This window comes from Anolis carolinensis, chromosome 5, assembly GCF_035594765.1.
Source record: "Anolis carolinensis isolate JA03-04 chromosome 5, rAnoCar3.1.pri, whole genome shotgun sequence".
NCBI classification, from domain to species: domain Eukaryota; kingdom Metazoa; phylum Chordata; class Lepidosauria; order Squamata; family Dactyloidae; genus Anolis; species Anolis carolinensis.
In genome coordinates, this window is record NC_085845.1 from 30,785,474 (window position 1) to 30,802,098 (window position 16,625).

Sequence of the window (16,625 nt, forward strand, 5' to 3'; positions counted from 1 at the left end):
ACTTATATATTGTAAATCATGCCTAACTGTGCTGGTATGGGCTTGTAGGAATCATTGTCCCAAACATCTCTAGAGGCCAACCAGGTTGTAAAAGGCTGATGGGGGAAAGCATAGTAATATTATGGATATTGTTTGTCACAAAAGTTGTCTGATTGTGTTTATACTACTGAGTGAAATTAAACATAATGATAATGTTTTATAAGTCAAGCCTGTTGGTGACTTTGTGTCAAGTCGAAGTATATATTGCTGCTACTAGTTGTAATATATATATATGGCAAGTGGTTAACAAAAATATATGCATTTTATCAATTTTGTACATAATATAAAAACTATTAATAATTTTTTTTACCAATGCCGCTTTTAAATTATTCAGTGCTAAATTGTTACATGTAATTTTTTTTCTCCATTTGAAATGAACAGCTCTAAGTGAAGGTTCAGCCCCTGCTGAGAAGGTTCATTCAATGGGGCCTCAGTTTGAAAGTGGAGTAATTGTGAAGATAATTAGTGCTGAACCTTTGCCTGGCAGGAAGCACATCAAGGTAATACCCCTGTAACCTCAGTTTAGTTGTTATCTTTTTCTTTGACATCTTTTAACTTCTTGAATGTATGCAGTTCTTGATTGTTAACTAGGTGTACACATACTTCAAGTACTATCTGTGAATGGGTAATTTCATTGACGAACCAATATGAGGAAATCTATTCCAATGCAAAAAAGGCTTTCATAAGGGTTGAGTACAGGAAAGATCTTGTCACATATTTTGTTATCAGTGTAATTTCCCCACAGACTTCTAGGTTGCAGAATGTCACCCTCAATGATTGCAGTAGAGAAATAAAAAGGACTTATAAAACAGTTTATTGGCTTTAATTCATTATAATAATAAAAACTTAAATCAAATATTTATTTATTTATTTATTTCCATTATTTCTGTCCCACTCTTCTCATCTGAAGGGACTCAGGGCGGCTTACAAAACTAGCAGAATTCAATGCCAATACACAACAATACAAAAGAATAAAACACAAGCAATTAAATACAGATTTAAAATAATACAAAATACTTGAGCCATTCATCCACAAAACATTGTACATAAACCTTAGTCCAGACCGAGTCGAAGCCAACGAAACTTATTCTTTGAATGCTTGCTCGCATAGCCAGGTCTTCACTTTCTTTCTAAAACTCAAAAGGGATGGAGCCTGCCAGATGTCAGTAGGGAGGGAGTTCCACAGCCGAGGAGCCACCACTGATAAGGCCCTGTCTCTCATCCCCACCAGCCGCACCTGTGAGGCTGGCGGCACCGAGAGCCGGGCCTCCCTTGAAGATCTTAAATTACGTAGTAGTTCATATGTTAAATACAAATATGTTAAATACAAACTTTTAAATTAGTCTGGCATACTGATTTGAGTCATGCACTAAGTCTCTGAGAGAGTAGGCTTTGCTAGACTTTAGAAACCCACTGGGTGACTTTAGGCAAGTTATATCCTCTCAGCTATAGAGAAAGGCAATGGAAAATTTCCTTTGAACAAATCTTTCCAAGAAAAAATAGTTTTGCCTCGGTGCCGTTTAACTTAGAAACAACTTAAAGGGACACTCCCCCAATCTACAGTCAAATGTGGTTTCTACTGGCTAATTACATTGGATAGAAAATAATAGTGCTTATTTACACTAAAATTGTATCTCAGTTCCCAAACTTGGAATGCATTTCTGATTCTCACCCACTACATTTTTGTGAACTGTAATATTACTTGATTTATTGCACTGAAACATAAATCTTTCTAAATTCAGGTTATTCTCTCCCTATTATTTTTTGTTTGGCACCTATGTATTAAGGTTGAAATATTGGAAGCAAAGCCTGAAATAAAGTATATATGTTCTGAGGACTAGATGCCCAAATCCAACCATGTTCTCAAGGGTCTTCAGGTTTAATATTCTAGACTGTATAAGGAAACCTTGGCATCTAAATATGAAATGGCTATTTGAGGTTATTCATAACAACAATATGGTCAAAGAACAAGATAAATAAAGGAGATAAAGAAAATTTTTCATTGCATTAATTTCTGGTTGTGAACTATAGCATGCTTTTGAATGTCAGAATCTAAAACCAGGAAGTATCCAGTTTAAAGCCTATAATTTGGATTAAATCTGGATTAAATACATTTTTTAGGTCCAGCAGTTGTGTACACATCATTATCCTATCTACTTTGTGTCTATAAAGATTATGTCATCTTAAGCAATTGATGTTTTATTAGGGTTATGCAGTGGCTTGAGAGTTATCTTTTGAAAATGGTAAAACCATGCTTCCTTTTCCACAATGTTCATTCAGTCACCTTGACCAAATGTTCCTGTCTAGCATGCCTCACAGAATACCTAAAACATTGGTCTAAGCATTTTAGAGCAAAACAAGAGATACAAATCACTTTGTATTGGGAAACAATGTGTATTAGACTTCCCACAGACAAAAATTCTATGAAACAGAAGGTATGGACTGGAAGAAAGCCTGAAGTGAAATGTTCACCCATAAATTAAAATAAGCAAAACAGTAATGCTAATGTATGTAACCCTTTCATTAGTCCCAATTGGAGTAGATTTCCTGAATCACTCATTGAATCATGACTAATCGCTTCTTTAAACCCTACTGATTCAACAAGTTGGAACAACCAATAATGTTCGATCTGTAGCACCGTATGATTGAAAAGCTATTCATGAAAAATTTATAATTGTACGGTTTGTAACAGAACTATATATATGAAGAGTTTTGGAAAATTATTAGGGAAGGGTTTTTGTAGGTGGTGAAGGTGAAAACTTATTTCATTATTACATTGCAATGGCCATGTTTTTTCCCCAAAATCCAGATTTTGTGATACTCATTTGACATACGTATTTGTTGGCCATTATTTTGAAAAATCAATGTGTGATGAGAAAATCAGTCTGATTAGAAGAACTCCCTTTCCCCATCTCATGAGTGTTGTTCAAGGCAAGCACTACAGTGAAAATGTAATATATCTCAATATTACAAAATATATTTATATGGATTTATATGGATGGGGAAGAAACCAGGAATTAAAAGAATATATTTGACGGATGAGAAAAAAAGGGGGGGGGGCTAGGCTTCCCAAACCTCCAACTCTAAGTTTGGCAAACAAACTAGTAAAATGTGGGCTAGACAAAACTACGGTTAGGTGGATCTGTAATTGGCTAAGCGAACGAACCCAAAGGGTGCTCACCAATGCGTCGTCTTCATCATGGAAAGAAGTGACAAGTGGAGTGCCGCAGGGCTCAGTCCTGGGCCCGGTTCTGTTCAACATCTTTATTAACGACTTAGACGAAGGGTTAGAAGGCACGATCATCAAGTTTGCAGACGACACAAAACTGGGAGGGATAGCTAACACTCCAGAAGACAGGAGCAGAATTCAAAACGATCTTGACAGACTAGAGAGATGGGCCAAAACTAACAAAATGAAGTTCAACAGGGACAAATGCAAGATACTTCACTTCGGCAGAAAAAATGGAAATCAAAGATACAGAATGGGGGATGCCTGGCTTGACAGCAGTGTGTGCGAAAAAGACCTTGGAGTCCTCGTGGACAACAAGTTAAACATGAGCCAACAATGTGATGCGGCTGCTAAAAAAGCCAATGGGATTCTGGCCTGCATCAATAGGGGAATAGTGTCTAGATCCAGGGAAGTTATGCTCCCCCTCTATTCTGCCTTGGTCAGACCACACCTGGAATACTGTGTCCAATTTTGGGCACCACAGTTGAAGGGAGATGTTGACAAGCTGGAAAGCGTCCAGAGGAGGGCGACTAAAATGATTAAGGGTCTGGAGAACAAGCCCTATGAGGAGCGGCTTAAAGAGCTGGGCATGTTTAGCCTGCAGAAGAGAAGGCTGAGAGGAGACATGATCACCATGTACAAATATGTGAGGGGAAGTCATAGGGAGGGAGCAAGCTTGTTTTCTGCTGCCCTGCAGACTAGGACACGGAACAATGGCTTCAAACTACAGGAAAGGAGATTCCACCTGAACATCAAGAAGAACTTCCTCACTGTGAGAGCTGTTCGACAGTGGAACTCTCTCCCCGGGGCCGTGGTGGAGGCTCCTTCCTTGGAGGCTTTTAAGCAGAGGCTGGATGGCCATCTGTCGGGGGTGCTTTGAATGTGATTTCCTGCTTCTTAGCAGGGGGTTGGACTAGATGGCCCATGTGGTCTCTTCCAACTCTACTATTCTATGATTCTATCATGACGCCTGTGGATTAATGTGGGTAAAAGACTGGGCCACACTCCAAAAAACAAAAATCACAGCATTAGAAGGGGCGGACTTAAGATCGGGGTGGCACGCATACTTATGGTATAATAAAAAATCAATAGAAAAAATTTTTGGGAATCATTTTATTCGATCATCACTGTTGAAAATATGGGATTAATACAAGAAGAGACTATACTTAAAAACACCGTTATGGATATCCCCGTTAGAGGCGTGCCAGAGAAGGGAATTGGGTATGGAAAACTGGCCAAGATATAAAGACATATTAATTAGGGAAAATAACTCTTACAATTTGAAAAATCAGGAAGAATTAAATACAGAATTCAAAAACATAGGATGGCTCCAGTACATGCAACTAAAAGACTATTATAACAAAGACAAAAAATTAGGATTTGAGGACAAAGAGAGCTTTTGGGATAAGATAATGCAATTGGAAAAGAAGACAATATCGAAAATTTACAAAAAGTTACTGGAATGGGAAACAGAAACAGAACCAATTAAGACGTGTATGACAGAATGGGCAAAAAATTTTGGGAAACCAATACAATTGGCTGAATGGGAAAAAAGTTGGAATATTAGACTCAAATTTACATATGCCACAGATATGAAGGATAAAAATGTTTTATAGATGGTACTGGACGCCACAAAAAATTGCAAAATTCTACAATAAAACATCAAATAAATGCTGGAAGTGTGGGGAGGAAGTAGGGACCTTTTTTCACTGTTGGTGGACATGTAAAAAGGCAATGTCCTACTGGAAAGAAGTGCACCAAAGAATTCAAAAGATGTTGCAGATTAGAATTGATCTGAACCCAAAATGTTTTCTCTTGGGGATGTTAAATATAGAAAAAGATAGGAACAAGGAGATCCTTTTTAATTATCTCACTACCGCAGCGAGAATGAACTTTGCCAAAGTCTGGAAAGATAAAGAAATACCGGATGTAAGTTGTTGGTTAACAAAGATCTGGGATGTGATGAATATGGATAAATTAACCTATTTGCTACAAAACAATCAAGGGAGACCAAAAAAACAGACAAACTGGGAATTGGTAATAAACTATTTGAAAGAAATAGAACATAAGGTAATTATCTAGAAAGGAATAAAAGTCTCATAAAGGAATAGAACATGTATATAAATGGAAACATACATAATAAGGACACTAGATGGAAATGGTTGAAGGAACAAAATTTTGTGATTTATTGTCGTATAGGACACTGTGCAAAGATGGAAGTCAATTTTAAGCAAAAGTCTGTATATCTGTCTTTGTATATCTTTATTGGTTTTTGGATCGAGGTTTTTTTTTCTCTTTTTTTTGGTTTTTTTTTTATATATATGTATAGATATTTTTTCTTTCTTTACTTTCTCCCACTTTGTCGGATCCTCCCTCCACCCCCCCTCCCCCACCTTACCTTATATTGGTGTGATTTTATTTATATGTTGAAAGCATCAATAAAAAATTAATTGCGAAATATTACAAAATATGTATAAAATAATAATCATCATCATCATCATAGAGAATAATGAATACTAAAGATATTATAACACAGAAATAATTGTTTCATATGGAGCTACCTTCTGTTTAGTGGATACAGTAACCGAATAATTAATATGGAGTCTTCTTTGTTTGAAACAGGACTTGTTAGCAACACTAGCTAATGTTGCTTATGTTGACTTGCTGGAAGGAGATACAGAATGTCATGTGCGGCTTAAAACACCTGAGGATGCGCAAACTCTAATAAAAGGATACAAAGAGCTACAGACTAAAAGTAACTGGAAGCTTGAGATTATTTCAGGTCAGTTCAAATCATTAAAAATAATAATTTTCATTGAATTATTAAATGAATTTTGTTAAGTCTTCTGTCCATTGAGTCACAGAAGGAAGGAAGTTATCATTCCAGTGTAGAAATATCAATTTTTGATCAGTCAAAAGGGCGCCAAAGCCCACTTCTGCTGGCCCTTTGTTTGTACCAAGTTTTATCTGCCTAACTATTTCCACCCAAAATGAGCCAACTATTAAGCAACTCCCAAATATATATGTTAAGGAGGCATTTGTGACATTACATCTCCACTAATTTGCTTTTTATCATTCCTTCAGTTCATCCTTTGTATTTATATAACAAACTGTCCCAATATGTTTGCATTAAGGTGATCATGAACAACGATACTGGCAGAAAATATTGGTGGACCGACAAGCCAAACTTAATCAGCCACGGGAAAAGAAGCGAGGCACTGAAAAGGTAAGATAAGCACTCTAGGCTTCTTGGATATGATTGTGAAAGTCTAATGCAGTGATGGAATATTAATATTGACAGGTTCCAATCAATGTCCTATTAGCAGGAGATACTTAGACCACAACTGGCTGGAAACTCGTTGTTTCCAGTGGAAATAATCTGAACTGGGCTCAGCAAGCTAATGGTGTGTGACTCAATTTAAAACAGCTTCATTTTTTGGAAAGTTTACATTTTGGAGTGGAGCACATGCCTTGCGTGTGTTAAATCTTATTGTTCAAGAATCATTTTATAAAATATTATGAAGTGTAAATCAGTTTGGTATTGAACTATAACTGCTACTTGGAATAGATAGCAATTTATTTGATTAAATATAAGATTAAGCATACAGTTGTGAGATATATGTTCATTTTTCTGTGCAACAAAAGCTGTGGAAAAACTTTGGTTTTGTTCTGTGCAGTACTTGATTAAATTATAATAGTTATAACATAAAATAGTGTTATTTTCCCATGATTCAGTATAAACAATCATTAGTTTGGTCCACATGCATGCCTAATGCTGAGTGAGAAACATTATGAATGCATTGCTAAAAGCAACAAGGTGGTGTTCGTTTTTATTTATATCCCACTTTCTCCTTAGATAAGATCCAAGGTGGCTTGGAAACATTATAATGTGACTATAATATTGGGAGAGTGATCTAGGTCAGAAAAAAGTCTTTAGACTATCTTTTGTACATTTTTAACTAAAAATAATAGATAATACATTTCAATAGATTTTCTAGGCTGTGAATCACAACCTTGGAGGTCTGATGAATTTTGCAACCTATTGCTTCTCATCCTTTGACCTTTTTGAATATATGCAGTGAAACTTCTTCAGGAATTGGAATCCTCTTGTGGTGTTAATTCCCTAAGTAACTTTTCCATAGTCATGAATCACTATAGTGTTAATTATTGGTTTGAAGTCATGTAAATGATCTCCTTCCTGAATAGGGTGGGAAGATGAGAGTTTTTTTTTCAACCGATACTAGAGGAACCCCTGGAATATCAAGCCTTTGTCTTATATATTTGAAAATAATATCTTCTACATGAAAGGAAAGTATACTTGCCAGTATGGAATTATAAAAATAAATTCTTCCTGCATTCGTTGCCAGTGTTTATTTTAGTTGGAAAATGAAGGATGGGTGCCTTAATTCAGAAATAGTGAGCAGTAATGATTTGCATTACTTGTTTTCAGGGATTGAATTTCAAGAGGAGCATAGAATCATAGATTTGAATGGGCCGCAAAGGCCATCTAGTTGAACCCACTGCCATGCAGGAGTACACAACTAAAGCATTTCAGAAAGATGTCTGCTTGGCCTCTGCTTTGGGGACTGCTCTGTTTTATCCCCATTTTTGCCTTGTAAATGGTTTTGAACTGTTTTAAAGTAGTACTGTTTTTAATAGGAAAAAATTAAAGGCTTAATTTTTTTTACTGGCACATTAGATTTTTAGCTGTGTTTTAATATAAGATGTGAGCTACCTTGGGTTCTATACTGTGAAGAGATATGGATGTAAATTAAACAAATAATTTAAAAATAGGCTTTTCGCTGTTAGTGGATTACTGCAGAAAGATCTGTAGGCTTTTAAGGAGTTTCTTCTTACGCATTCAATGCTTTTAAATAGCTTCTAATTTAGCCCTGGTAATAATTCAATTTGTTTAAATTACTTTTTAATATTATGTTTTTAGCTATGTTTATTTTAATCTGAAGGCTCTTGTATGGAAGGCAAGTGGGATCTAAACAAAATAATAAATTTAAGACAAAATGTAATCATTGGGTAAATTACTCTACTCGGAATTAAGGTACACTGTATTCCATGGCAGTTATGGCCAGTTAGGTATATAGAGGTTTATAGCTTTTTGGTTGATACCTTTTTCTCTATATGACTGCCAATCTTTTTTTTTTTTTTTAAGAGGAACATATTTTTTCTTACCGTTTTCCTTCTTTTAAATTGACTTTATTCCATAATTTTATAATCCATGCTTTCAGAAACACGATCTTCAAAACTCTGAGATTAAGACTATTTGAAATATTAAACTTAAAATATTTACCATTTTTCAAAAGCAAGTCCTTCTAGAATAAAGACTAAATAGTTAAGGGATTAGAAAAAAAAACTTAGTTAATTATGTCTTACAATTCTGAAAAGGAACTATGGCCATGATCCTCTCATTGTTATTCTTTTTAGCTTTTAAATGCTAAATTAAAGAAATTTGAAGATCTCAACTTTATGAAATAATTAGGACATTTCTTTCTCTTTTTACAGTTAATTGCAAAAGCTGAAAAAATGAGACTGGCAAAGACTCAAGAGATGAGCAAACATATCCACTTCTTTGAAGATGAATAAGTATCTCACTTGAATGAAATCTTTTTCTTTAAAAAAGCAACTAATGACGTGATATGTGCCCTCTCACCTATCAGTAGAAAGAAGAGGTGGAACATGACATTCACCAGCTGTTTAAAAGAAAAAATAATTTATCTTACGAATTTTCTTATTTGCCTTATAATACTATGGGACACAAATAAATGGTTCTGAAGCCAATGTATTTGTCACTTATATTTGTACATTGCGTTTTTATAGTCAGAGTTTAAGGACAAACCAAATAAAACTGTAAGGATCTTTGTAGATCTCTTCTTTAAAGTTTGTAAGCAAAGATAAAAAAATCCATTATAAAAGATTGCTAAAAATGAGTCTACTTTTTTTTTCTAAACATGCATTTATTATTTTCTTTTCATTAGCAAGTTTTGCAAATCTGTCAATGAATAATGCTGAAGGAAAACTCGGGCTGCTACTATTATGAGATTGTTTATTTACGAGGCCATTGTTACTTGCTGTATAGTATAAGAGTTAGATCCAGGCTTCCCTTTTTGCAATTGGAAATAGTCCTTTATTTTACAAAGGAACTGGAATCCAGCTGAGACCTACTGGAAAAATGGACAGGTGGTAATTTTTGCTTTTACCAGTTCTCCACATATATCGAGACCTCCTTACATGGAGTCCAAGAAGGTCCTTCAGTGCCATAATTTGCTACTCCATTCTTTTTTTTTTTTCATTTGAAAACTAAGCACAAGCATGGAGCTTACCCATAGTTTATTAGTTCAGTTCTACTTTTACTGTGACAGCAATTGTTTGTGATGCTTCTTTTTGCTCTCCTGGCAACATGTCATCCCTGCAAAGCTTTGCCTGTGAAATCATAAGTCATGTAAAAATAAACATGAATTTGCAAGCAGAGCGAGTAATATTTTTGGTATGGTCAGAGTTAAGGGAATAATGTTTTATGTTCTATAGTGTTCCTTCAAGTCATTTCTGATTGATGGAATCCCTGAGATGAATCTACCACAGGGTTTTCTTGGCAGAGTTTGGTCAGAAGGGAGCTGCTCAGGCCTCCCTTGAGGCTCAGAGAGTGTGACTTACCAAAGGTAACCCATCGAGGTTCCATGGCTCAGCAGAGATTCAAGTGTCCAACATTCAAACTAGACTGGCTCAGTCCAGGTAAGTCAGGTTAATAAAATGAATCATCAAACTTACCAGTGATTCACAGCTCACCCTGAGCAATGATGTTTTTTTGTCACAGGCTCTGGGCAGTTGATGTGTTCTGGCTTACAGACAGCTAGTGTACAAGTAAAAGATTGTCTACCTATAGTCAAAATAAGGATGTTTGAGGCAACTTTTATAGACTAAGCTCCTAATGAACAGACAGATGCAGAGACCCAACTTAGATGCTATTATTTATTTGTTACTTCTCATGCATTGTTACAAGACCTTTGTTACAATAATACCTCCATGATATCAGGGATTCATAATTCTGCTCATCCTCTGATGTGATACAACTTGCCAGAAATTCCCTATTATATTTTCTGTAGGGCAAAAGGGCGTACTCTGCAAGAGTAAAAGGGCACATCTGATGGCAACAACAGTGGTATTTCAGTCTCTTAGGACACTGACTGCAAAGTGGCTGCCCTTGAATAATCACCATCATCTTACAAGAGAGATTGCAGTAGGAAACATGAATGGGAGTCCAGCTAATCCCCAAATTACAAACAAGATAGATTCTGTAGGTTTGTTCTTAACTTGAATTAGTATGTAAGTTGGAACAGGTACATTTTCAAGTGTAACTCCAGACAGACATACATACATACATGCTTTTGATAGCATAGGGAAGGGTTAACACCCCTATGGTATTTGTTTTGCTGTCTCTACCCCTTTTCACTTTCTGTTCCTATTATAATTGGATTTTGAAAAAAATGACTTGTAGAAACAAGAACTGGTAATAAAGTTTTAGTGGAGACACCTTTTTTCCCATGATAACTCTTTTAGGAGTGAATTTCCCTTCTGCAGGATAGGTTTCTCTCACTTCCTGTTGTTTCACCCCTATGAATCGTATGTAAGCTGGGTGTTGGTTAGTGACTGACTGTAGTCCTAACTAGAGTAGACCTGTTGAATTATTTGCTGAGCTGTAAATTACCATGTCTAAATTCCACTGGTTCTATTCTACTTGGAAGCTAGCACGAAATAGTGGTTTGAGTGATGAACTAAACCAGAGTTTAAATTCCCACTTGGCCATGGTAACCCACTAGGAAACTGAAGTCACACTTCCTCAGCCTCAGAGGAAAGCATAGGTAAATCCCCTTGAACAAATTCTGCCAAGAAAATCCCTTGATATGTTTTCCCTGCATCAGAAATTACTTGAAGGCACGCACAACAAACCTTACTTAGGTCTAGCAACTCAAATTGGACAAAAAATATAGTACACCATAGTGATGAGCACAAGATATCTCAATTGCCATCCAAGTTCTGTTTATGTAATGACCACTGTCTTTGCAATTCCGTTGCTTATGATTTTTGCATTGCTTTCTTTCTGGCCCTATTGATAATTCCTTACTCAAGAGTTAATTTAGAGTTTGAGCTTTGTACCTTAGACCTGTATTGGCCTAAGATTTCATCACTCTACATGCAACTGCTTATCTGCATTGGGATGTCTTTGTCACCTTCCAACAATTGTTGAACAGATAAACCACACCAATATGATTTAACTTAAGTTTGTACCACTGTGAAGGATATTTATATACTAATTAGTTCCAGTGCTGTGTGTGAAAGAATGCCAGTTGTGAAATGACTGTATTTGCCTATGGATACTGTGGGTGTGTTTGCATATGGATGGAGACTGACTAAGAAAATGAAAGGGTTCATGTTTCCAATGGAGTGTGAATGAGGCAAATACAGACTAAAGTTTGGGGAAGGCAGGGAAGACAATTGCAAGTGATTGAAGAGGGAGATGAGCATTTAACAGTGAAAGGATAAAAAAAATTGTGAGAGATGATGTATGGTAAAACATTCAGTTGATAAATAGGTAAAAATATGTTGTTGACCTAATATAAGTATCACATTGCATCCTGAAATTGCCAAAAGGCAAAATACCTTTTACATCTTTTTCATAAATCACACCTAAAGAGCCAGCATAACATAGTTATTTGAGTGTTGGGCTAGGATTTTGGGAGACCAGGTTCAAACTCGGCTATGGAATCTATTTGGGTGAACTTGGAGAAGTCACATTCTCTGAGCCTCAGAAGAAAGCAATGGTAATCTCTGAAGAAATCCACAAAGACCCTATGAATGTTTGTCAATATCATGACATGCCCTTAATTAGAACCTGTTTTTTAATATAAACATTTTACACATGGATTATAATACAAGGATGGCAGAAATTTCATTTTCCTAACTCTCACACAATAAGCCAGATCATTGCCTTGATCTCAACTACATAGGGGTGCTGAAACATTTTAATAGTGTTTTAATCAGTCTTCAAGACTGTAGGGGTTGGCTGAGGGGGAAGTAGCACTAAAAATAAAAATCTAAAAGCGTATATTAACAACAACTAAAGTACCGTAGATCCATTTGATATATGGAACTTTGGTCAATGTTGACATTCTGTTTCCAGCAATTCAATGGGTCTACTAGAATTCAGCATGCAGTCATTAATACACAACTGGAAATGTTACTCGAGAAGACTTCCTCAAAGGTAACTATGAATGTGAAATGTTATGGCTAAATTTACAGTATTGCAATGTAAGAACATTGTGACATAACCCATTGCCACATGAATTACCTGATCAACTGTTAACTGAATTAACTGATCAACATTGTGTGTGAGATATTCCTCCAATTACAATGAAGGTAATCTTTCCAGTTGTTCTTTGCTGATACTGTATATCTTTAAAATAACTCCCTGGAATAAAAAAGTGTTTCCTCTTTGAGTCAAATGTCCTCTTGCTGGGATTTGATGGAATTGCAAATTACGTATATTGATTTTAAAGATTAGAGAAAAGGATATGATTCACATCTCCCAAATAAATGAATGAACCCTTGTATGTGACACAGTTAGATGTTGCTATTTTTGCTGTCTGATGTGTTGTCTTGTATCTATTTATAAACAGCATATAGAGCCCTGAAGATTTAATTCAGCAGTTATTTTCCAGATTGTTAAAGGCTTCCAGTCTGTGAGGGATTTTTTTCTTGGTAGATCTGTATGAACTGCTTAGAAAAGTAGACATTGTCTAAGCAGCACAATCTGTCGCTGGAGTGACAAAGATTCCTCTATTGCTGCTGACTCATCCAACGACTGGAATATATTATGATGATATATTATGGGGCCACTCTTTCCAGTGAATGAAGCAGGGATATCTGTAAAGAAAGGAAATACTTTTTGTAAAGGTTAGCTGATATTCAATTTTAAATAATTCTTTTGTAGGTTAGACATTTTGAAATGGCATTAAAGAAATGTGAGCTTAATGAAAAAGTAATGTTTACCCCCTTTTTCTTTTTTCTTGTCTCATATTCCTGAAGCTCCATGGAAACAGAAATGAATAAGAGAGCTGGTTTTTGGAACTACATCTCCTTTAATAGTGACCATTGACTCAACTGGTATTGATGAAAGATATAGTCATCAACATCCAAAGGGCACTATGTGGTCTAATCCTGTCTTAGGGAGTTTAGCAAAATCAGTTTAGTGGAAGGTTAGGTTTACTATAATACTGAGATTCAGCGATATTGCAAACTCATTGACTAGTATGATTATGACACGAGGACTGCCCTTCCTCAGCCAATATGGATGTAAACTGTGAGGGGTAGTGGTTGAGAGTTGGATTAAGGCTCAAGAGAGTTGGGTTCAAATCTGCACATGGCCATGGAAACCCTCTGAAGATGCCAGCCACAGATGCAGGTGAAACATCAGGATAAAATGTTGCTAGAACATGGCCATACAGCCCAGAAACCACACAACACTTCAGTGATTCTGGCTGTGAAAACCTTCGATAATACTTCTGGGTTGTCTTGGGCAATTCACACTCTCCATCTCAGAGAAAGCAATGGTATTCCCCATAGTAACCTATGGATGCGAGAGCTGGACCATAAGGAAGGCTGAACAAAGGAAGGTAGACGTTTTCGAACTTTGGTGCTGGAGGAAAATCCTGAGAGTGCCTTGGACCGCAAGAAGATCCAACCAGTCCATCATCCAGGAAATAATGCCTGGCTGCTCACTGGAGGGAAGGATACTAGAGGTAAAGATGAAGTATTTTGGTCACATCATGAGAAGACAGGAAAGCTTTGAAAAGATCATGATGCTGGGGAAAATGGAAGAAAAAAGGAAGAGAGGCCGACCAAGGGCAAGATGGATGGACGGTATCCTTGAAGTGACTGGCATGAACTTGAAGGAACTGGGGGCGGCGACAGCCAACAGGGAGCTCTGGCGTGGACTGGTCCATGAGGTCATGAAGAGTCAGAAACAACTGTGTGAATGAAGAAGAAGATCTCAGAGAAGCAGCCACAGTGGTGCAATGAGTTAAACCCTTGTGCCGGTTGGACTGCTGACCTGAAGGTTGGGTTGCTGACTTGAACAATTCTGGATCAAATCCATGAGATGGGGTGAGCTCCCATCTGTCAGCTCTAGCTTGCAAAGACATGAGAAAAGCCTCCCAGCAGGATGGTAACACATCTGGGCATTCCCTGGGCAATGTCTCTGTAGAGCAATTCTCTCACACCAGAAGTGACTTGCAATATGTTCTCAAGTCACTTCTGACATGACTTTTAAAAAACCTCAGAAAAAGAAAACAGCAAATCTTGCCAAGAAAACCCTTTGATAGAGTTGCTATACGTCATAAGTGACTTGAAGGCAGACATCAGCAACAAGCCTTACTCTTTTGGATGGAATGTTGAATATGAGCAGTAAGGTGTGTCCTAATAATAATGTCCAAATCCTATAAGACTCTTGAGATGCATAAGGTGAAGTATTTTGGAGGGAAGGAAAACTGAGGCAACATTACTGCATCATGTCCCACTGCTCAAGGGACAAGTGTCTGTGGCATTATTCCCTACTGCAACTTACCATATTTTGACCCTTTTTCCTGATGTCCTTTCCCACCACAGCTGCTAATACAATAAAATCAGGGACAGAACAGACATCAGAATATCTTCAATTTCAAAAATGCTGCCAGCCTTGCTGCTATATCAAGGGGGGGGGGGGGGTATCCAATTTGGCATCACAGAATTAACTTACATTGTTTCGTGCATTTTAAATAATTGTTTGGATTGGAGGAGTACATTATTATTCAGGCATACCTAAGTTAACAAAGTTACTGACAAAAAAGCTTTATATGCCTGCTTAGTTCTGTGCACTTTCCTCTTCATCAAACTACAGTAGAGTATCACTTATCCAAGCCTCCCTTATCCAAGCCTCTGGATAATCCAAGCCATTTTTGTAGTCAATGTTTTCAATATATCATGATATTTTGGTGCTAAATTCATAAATATAGTAATTACAACATAACATTACTGCGTATTGAACTACTTTTTTCTGTCAAATTTGTTGTATAACATGATGTTTTGGTGCTTAATTTGTAAAATCATAACCTAATTTGATGTTTAATAGGCTTTCCCTTAATCCCTCCTTATTGTCCAAGATATTCGCTTATCCAAGCTTCTGCCAGCCCGTTTAGCTTGGATAAGTGAGACTCTACTGTAGCTGGATTTTTTTTCTTTAACAACATTATCTTTAGGAGGATGGTGAAGAAGGCTTGAGACACAAAGGCATTTGGGGTTAGTTTGCAGCATTATGTCTGCAGTAGGCAATGCAGGAAAGCTTGAGCTGAGAGAAAATGTAACTCCAATTTATCAATTCTAATCAGAGCCGTAGCCAGAAAAATTTGGGGGGGGGGGTTGAACCCTTAGCACCCCCCACCCCCACTACAAACCTGTCAATATTTGCTTGAAATAGTGTCTGGAGGGACTCTTAATGTTTTGCGTCTCATAGATTTAGCATGAGGATTTGGTTAACCAGTTAAAATTCATGAGTAAACCAGGTTTTTTTTAATAACCTGAAAAATTTGGGGGGGGGGTTTGAACCCCTAACCCCCCCCCCCCTCCGCTACAGGCCTGATTGTAGACAAGTGTGCCTATCTACCACAGGGAGAGTAAATAACAGCTGCCCCGAGAATGCACCAATTTGCATGCATGAAAGCAAAGGGGAAAGCTACCTGCCTTGCCAGTTTCCTCAAGTATGTTAAAAGAAAAATTAGATCTGCAAGTTTGACACCTCCAAATGGAAATCATAAGAAAGTTATAGCCAGGTGAAATGGAAAATAACTTTGTTGTATGTATTTCTGAAGAACAATGTTTTGTTTAGTTATACAAAGCTTACAGGACCTGGGTGTTTCATTTCACATGTGCATGTTGTTAGTTTTGGATGAAAAGTTTGCTAAATCACATTGAGTTGCTGTCCCTGTTTTTCCTAGTATTGTGTTCAAATAGTAAGGCCCAGAAACACATCTACTTCATTAAACAAGGTATACCAATGTAGCAAAAATGCCTACTTAAGAACTAAGAGTATATTGTAAATATTCTCAGAAATTAGATTATGGATAAACAGGGATGCAGTTCATGAAAATATGTACCACAGTAAGAATGATTCACTCTTAAGGTACCTTGAGATTATATTGTGTTTGAGATAATTTCCCCCTCTGTTAATAGGAAAAAGGAAATCTTAGAAACTCTTTTGCTGGGCTCTTTTACTCTGCTTGCTATATGTATATAAATCAACACAGCTCCTTATATG

General features: G+C 36.8%; 1 protein-coding gene across 2 annotated transcripts in view; it reads left to right on the top strand.

Annotated features, from left to right (window-relative positions):
- larp7 (La ribonucleoprotein 7, transcriptional regulator) overlaps positions 1-9,207 on the top strand; it is a 29,707-nt gene extending 20,500 nt beyond the window's left edge. For both annotated transcript variants that reach the window (XM_008112095.3, XM_016994125.2), the window contains exons 10-13: positions 421-539; positions 5,891-6,050; positions 6,403-6,494; positions 8,786-9,207. In XM_008112095.3, coding sequence (XP_008110302.1) covers positions 421-539; positions 5,891-6,050; positions 6,403-6,494; positions 8,786-8,866 — 452 coding nt within the window. In that variant the 3' untranslated portion in view covers positions 8,867-9,207. The remainder of the gene's footprint in view (positions 1-420; positions 540-5,890; positions 6,051-6,402; positions 6,495-8,785) is intronic.
- Positions 9,208-16,625: the final 7,418 nt, after the last annotated feature.